Consider the following 6,822-nt stretch of genomic DNA (forward strand, 5'->3'; position numbering starts at 1 on the left):
CATGGTAACTACAGTAATTATCAAAGTGGGAAGTGATGCCCTCGGGGGGCATTTGGCCAGGGGTGGTTTTATACCACAGACAAGGTTTGAGAAGAAAAAAATCATTATGAAAATCTAATTATATTTTCCTTATTATATTCATTATTTCCTTATTGGTTATTTTGGGAAAATCCCAGGTATTTTGACCAGTAGGATTATAAAAAAATATATGCTAATATAAAATTAAATGATAAAAGTAGCCTATATAAAACTGCAAAATAAACATCGATCTATTGGTACTTTTTACTTAAGTACATAAAAAATCAAGTACTTTTGTACTTTCACTCGAGTAAAATTGAAAACTGAGTACTTTTACTTTTACTGGAGTAATATTTTATTATACGGATCTGTACTTTTACTCAAGTACTTGATTTGTGTACTTCGTCCACCACTGGCAAACATCTCATATGGCTACTTATAGACACAGAATCAAACCCAATGTTACTCTACCCCATAGGCTTATTGAACATCTCAGGGCTTTATTGTTAAATATATTTAATTCTATACAGTGAAAAAGTTTTTTTATATTTTTTGATATAAGTCTCTTATGCTTGCCAATTAAGGCTGCATGTATCTGATCAAAATACAGTAAAAACAACAAAACCGTGATGAGACTATCATTGAAACTATTATGTTACAATGTTAGATTACTATTTCAAATAAATGCTGTTCTTTTTTTTTAACTTTCTATTAATCATTAATCACATTAATCAAAATAAGACTGATTTCCAGTAGTGGACCAAGTAGTGTATGTAGTTCTTGTTATTTGAACGTGGCTTGAAGCTGGATGTGTGCTTAGCTGGATAAATTTTAAATAATATTCTATATCTACCTGCCAGTGAGTAGGGAAAGTTTGGATTTGTCACTCTGCCAATACAGACTTCACCCCAAAAATAACAATTCTGTCAACATGTACTTCATCGTGTTGTTCCAAACTATAGTTTCTTTCTTCTGTGGAACACAAATGAGACATTTTGAAGAATCTCTGCTCTTTAAATAGTCATAGATTATTGTGAAAAGGTGCTGCCAAGTTCCAAAAAGCATCATGAAAGTAGTTTTAGGTGCTATATTACCACTTAAGTTTGTAATTACATGTTGCCTGTCATTCCTGTGGATAACAACTTTTTGGCCATTCTCTCATATAGCTTCAGCTGAATTTAAATGTAGTACACAAGCATTGACTAACTGACAGTCATTGGTTACTATAAGCTTTCAATGTATGGAAAAAAGCAGAGACTGAAAAATAGGTCTGTACAAGTAATTTAAATAAAATGACTTGGCTTAGTGCAATTAATAAAAGAAAGGCTGTGATTTAGTGCAATTTTCAGAGTGAAGCATGGCACTGTGTTCATTTACATTTACATAATTGCTCAAATAAAAAAAAAAACATACATTTTAGCATTTTATCAGATTACTAACGAGAATTGTTTATAAACCTGTTGTCAACTAAAAAGACTTAGAAGACTACCTGAAGTTTTTCACCAAATGTAAAGAATACAGGTTTAACTTTTTAATTTTTTTGTGATAACTAGGGTTGCCAACTGTCCCGTATTAGCCGGGACATCCCGTATATTGGGCCTAATTGATTTGTCCCATATGTGACCTCCCTTGTCCCGTTGATCTGGTGTTGATCACCTGTCATCATCCAGTCACAGCCCCCTCGCACGCATGATCAGTATGCAATAAGTAAATCACAAATTGTGAACATAACTGTATGAGGAAGGCTTAAGACAAAGCAGAATCCTCTGCCGGCTGGTGGCTCTCGCTTCACCGTCACCGTCAGTGTTTTTTGTTTTCAGCAAATTCGTTTTGGCGAATGCAAACAACGTGATTATTTTTCATGACTCCAACATCCAGCCGCACAAGAAAACATGTAGGCTAATCTACCTGAGGGAAGACGTGATCAATAAGGGAAGTCGTCTTTCACTATTGTAATGCTAAATAGAGAAAAACATTTTACAAGTAATTTCTAGCGTATTCTTTACCTTGGACCTTATTCTTGAAACACAAAATGACAAATAAAAAAGTGTCAAGCACCAAAAGCAGCCCATATTAAATCTAATATTTTCGCTTTAATTGTTCTCTAATAACCAATATCAGAGGCATTAAAAAATTAAAAGCAATAAGCCATTAAAATCAAGAGACGTAAATAAACGTAATTAAAACTGTGCTTTAAATGTACACATCGAAATTAAAGGCACTGTAACAATAATTTCATGCTTAATACTCACATTTATGTGTGTTTGTATTTTCTGCCATGGTTAGCACTTGGTGCAGATGTTGTGTGTGTGTGTGTGTCTCTTATTTTTCTATGAAAAACCATGATTGTCCCATATTTTCCTTTTGTGAAGTTGGCAACCCTAGTGATAACCAAAAGAGGTCTTAGTTGGTTCTTGTAAAGACTGAACACTTAAAATAAAATAAAAAATTGGCACCACTGTGATTCCTTTGTCCTTTTGGCATAGATGTTTTAGCAACAGAAATATGGGGGATGATTTCTTGCACATTGCAATATATGACTCATATTAACTAAGTAGAAAATTCAGCAAATCTCAATTACCTTTAGCTCGACCTTTGTCTCTTTTGCCTCCCCGTTTTCTGTGATCAGCCTGATGCCCGTGGCCATGTCTCCTGCCTTTACGATTGAACTCTCCCTCCGGTGGATGATTTCCCCGCCGCATATGAGCAGGACCCCTGACCTCCTCATGAACTTCCGTCCTCATACTGTCCCCGGGCCCTATCTCCAGCCTTACAGGGCTTAGACCCTCCAGACTTGTCCCATCATCCTCCGGTCGATCCAGTGGCCTTTGAGAGTGAAGCACAACACTATCCCTGTCTTTACGTGACCAGTGTCTCCGTCGTTGGCTGCCGCCCAGAAGTCCCATGTCATGGTCTTGCTTGGAGTCAGAGGTGGAAGACAGGGCCAGACTCCGTTTGGCATTTTCAGATGGGATCTCAGAGCTGTACAAGGTGTGGGACAGTGTGATGAGGAGCAGAGCTAAGAGGCGACAAAAGCCGGGAGCCGCCATCTTCAAACACAGCGCAACCTGTTGTTTAGGGCAATATCAGGTCAGACTTTTGCACTTTTGCACTTTGAATACATGTAAGTGTACACACCTTAATTATTATTTTGAGAAAAGCTTATTAAATATACTTTTTTACATATATCATGAATAATTAATTCCTAAATATCATCAACAACACCTGGCATTTTAGGTTACGACTTTTGCCTCAGTAAACGAATTACTGCTTATTAATGGTTAGTAATGTAGTCGTTTAGGTACGGGGTAGGATTAAGGGATGTAGAACATGGCCATGCAGAATACATGCTTTATAATAACTAATAAGCAGCCAGTATGCTAGTAATATGCATGCTAATATGAAACTAGTTAATCATGAGATCTCTAAACTAAAGTGTGACCACATTTTACAACAAGAACTAAGGTTAGTGTGGTTCCTCTATGATATAATTTCCTTTTTTTCTGTTGGTTGAACCATTGGTTTCTTGCACCACATTCATTTGGCAATATTACATGGCAATAATATCAATATTTAAATTTCATTAATATTTCAAATATTAAGGATGCTAAGAATTATTATTTTTATTATTATTATTCAAAAAATTAAAGGATGCTCATCATGTAAAAAGCATTTTCAGTGTATGTATGAATTACATTTGTACTATATTATTGAATAAATTAATAGATTAACCATCACTGACACACTGGCAAATAGATATTTATAACATCCAGTGTGCATCTCACTGTTTGACCATGTATCCAAGAATCCAGCCACATAAGTTTGAATGTTATAGCCAATATGCCCTGATAATAATGTTTATTATAACTTAGCTTAGTTAGCTAAGCTTAAATTAATCAAAACTGAAAAAAAAAAACCTACGAAAAACTTTCAAGGATTTTCAAGTAAACTTTTGAATTTTAAATCAGGACATCTCAAACCAGAGCATCATGTTACACCCACAAATATACTTTCATATTTAAATAATGGCTTTGCTTTGACATGAAATAAACAAGAGCTCAAAGGCAACCTAAATGTGTTGAGAAAACTTGCCAGACTAAATTTCAGGTTTGGATTCCCATAGGCCAAGAAGAAGAGGATCCAAAGGAAGAATCTTTCCTCAGGTGGCATATCAAAGTCAAGCTTATGAGGAGGTTCTCACCATGCATCTCACCATGCAAATCAGTGACACGGGTCTTACTTTGATCATCCGAGGTCTGCTCTCATCCTCAGATGCTCCCCTTAGTAAATTTGGCCCCTTTATTTACTCTGTCTTTTGTCCCTGAGAGCTGCTCACATTACCTCAAATGGCAGGCATCCGTCCTTGCATTTAAGACTGGCACCAGTGATACAAGCATGCTAACTTTACATCTAAGATATCTTTATATTTCTGATGATTTGTCATGTTTATAATGCTGCAGTAAGGCTATACTTCATGGCTTAGCCAGTTTATGAGGTGTCAGGCTTGTGTGACCAAACCACATTTCCACAAATGATAACCATGCTTAAAGAGTAGATCATGGTGCTAGAAATGCCAGTGTCATGGGTTTGATTCCCAGGGGATTCATGAACTGATAAAATGCATACCTGTAAATGTTATCGGCAAGTGAGAAAGAGAGCAAGAAATATAAATCTGCCCAACGAGTCCATTTTATTCCAAACGAAAATCACATAATGCTAAAGAATCCTTGTAAGACTGTTTGGGCCAATTTAATTAATGCATCAGATGTAAAATTTAAAAGATATCTATTAGAAATGTACCTGAAGCTCTTATTTAGAAAGGCACAGATAATAACTTCAAAATAAATAATGAATTTTCAGTTAATTACTTTCGATTTAAGCCCAGTCCACATCGAGTTTTATCTTATATCTATTGCTTACATTCACAAATGGAACATCTTTTTCATTTTTTAACATATGTTTCATTCTGGTGCATGACTGTCTTCTGAATTGCAGAGCTTTGCCAAAAGCTCTCTTCCGGCATCCGATTAAGGCTACAGTTTGTGGCTGTGAGGCTGTTTTATGGACCAAAAATTTGTGGGGTGGCGACTGTGGCTGCTGCGTGTGGTAGGATTTGTCACAGCTTGTTTAATTGCTGTTGCAGCAACATTTTACTTTTACAGTCAGAAAGTAAAATTATTATTATTATTTTATTAGTAGTAGTAGTAGTAGTAGATTAGTAGATTAGTAGTAGATTAGTAGTAGTAGTAGTAGTAGTAGTAGTAGTAGTAGATTAGTAGTAGTAGCAGTAGTAGTATATTAGTAGTAGTAGCAGTAGTAGTAGATTAGTAGTAGTAGGAGCGGTAGTAGATTAGTAGTAGTAGCAGCAGTAGTAGATTAGTAGTAGTAGTAGCAGCAGCAGTAGTAGTAGATTAGTAGTAGTAGTAGTAGCAGTAGTAGTAGATTAGTAGTAGTAGTAGTAGTAGCAGTAGTAGTAGTAGATTAGTAGTAGTAGTACCTCAGTCGTCAGATTGCTTAATCTCAACATTCTGGATATGACTTGACTGGATATGTGAGTGTGCATCATGTTAATCATATTTCACAAAAGTTTTTATTTTTATATGCAAAATGTATTCAATAGAAAATGAATGAGTACACCTATAATTCATTTGGGCTGGATGAATAAATGATCATCCAAATTCCATACAGTACATCTTTAAAAATCTCCAAAATTCTTATTGCCGCCTTTAAGATGCAAGTAAAATTATCAGAGGAGAACATTACTCTTCATTGCCTTTGCAACTGGAGAGACCATTAAGATAGCAAAACTTAAAATTGCAGCTCCATCTCTCACCATTATTGCCTTATAATTGGTATCTCAGTGCTGTGATTTAGGTAATGAATCAAGCTCAGTGAAATTAAGCAGAATTTAATGAGAAGGGTTTGGTACATCTGGGTGGTAATGAGGAGCGTTTGATATGCCATGGTTTATATTATACATTTTTCACTTTCGCAATCAGATTCAAAAATGTCTTGCATGCACACACAGCAAGGTTTAGGAAAACTTTCTACCACCAATCTTTGCTATGTACTCTCATCCAGAGATATGGCAGTGTACATATAGGTTTTAACATTGTGTTAGCGCTACCATTAGCATTAGTATCAATTAGTGCTTGTATTGAGTTATTTCCCACGCTTTTGTGGGCTTAGGGGTGTGTGCTTACATTGTGTTGGTGTCAGCATTAGCTTATTTAGGTCTCTGAGACATTCTTTAATGTGGGCGGGGGTAGTTCATCAACCTGGCAACCCACTCAGGCAGGCATTCTGCTCTGTGAAGACAGCGGCGTATGATAAATCAATGGGGATGGGGTATTGAGCTCATGTGGGTCAATAGTTGGACCAGCCTTATCAGCCACAGACACACAAATGCACCTCACACCCTGCAGAGATTGTTGTGTAGGGTTGCTAACCAGAGGACTTTATTGTGGGCTATTTAAGAACCCGTCCACAAAGACTAAGTGAAGGAAATTGCATATGAGCCTGGGTAGCAAAACTCCTGCCAGAGGAAATTTGTATCAAGATTGCAGGTGCTTCATTTGGGAATACACACTGAGTGCTTTGGGCTGTGTCCGTCAGTTGTACACAACTGTGTGTTTTCACAACCAGAGAGAGTTTAGAGCGACCACTGAGCTTTGGTCTCCACACAATTGCTGGGCTCTATTCAGTATGAGCACTCCCCAGTAGACTTGTTAGTATGACAAGTGTGTTCGTTAGTAGCTCATTAATCTCTCATCCACCACACAAAAAAAACAACAGTAAAGATAC

General features: G+C 36.5%; 1 protein-coding gene across 1 annotated transcript in view; it reads right to left on the reverse strand.

Moving 5' to 3' along the window:
- draxina (dorsal inhibitory axon guidance protein a) overlaps positions 1-6,822 on the reverse strand; it is a 36,625-nt gene that overhangs the window by 24,318 nt on the left and 5,485 nt on the right. Inside the window, exon 2 of the mRNA XM_016447203.1 lies at positions 2,600-3,086. Coding sequence (XP_016302689.1) covers positions 2,600-3,068 — 469 coding nt within the window. The 5' untranslated portion in view covers positions 3,069-3,086. The remainder of the gene's footprint in view (positions 1-2,599; positions 3,087-6,822) is intronic.

Source organism: Sinocyclocheilus anshuiensis, unplaced genomic scaffold, assembly GCF_001515605.1.
Source record: "Sinocyclocheilus anshuiensis isolate Anshui unplaced genomic scaffold, SAMN03320099.WGS_v1.1 scaffold1957, whole genome shotgun sequence".
Classification (NCBI taxonomy): domain Eukaryota; kingdom Metazoa; phylum Chordata; class Actinopteri; order Cypriniformes; family Cyprinidae; genus Sinocyclocheilus; species Sinocyclocheilus anshuiensis.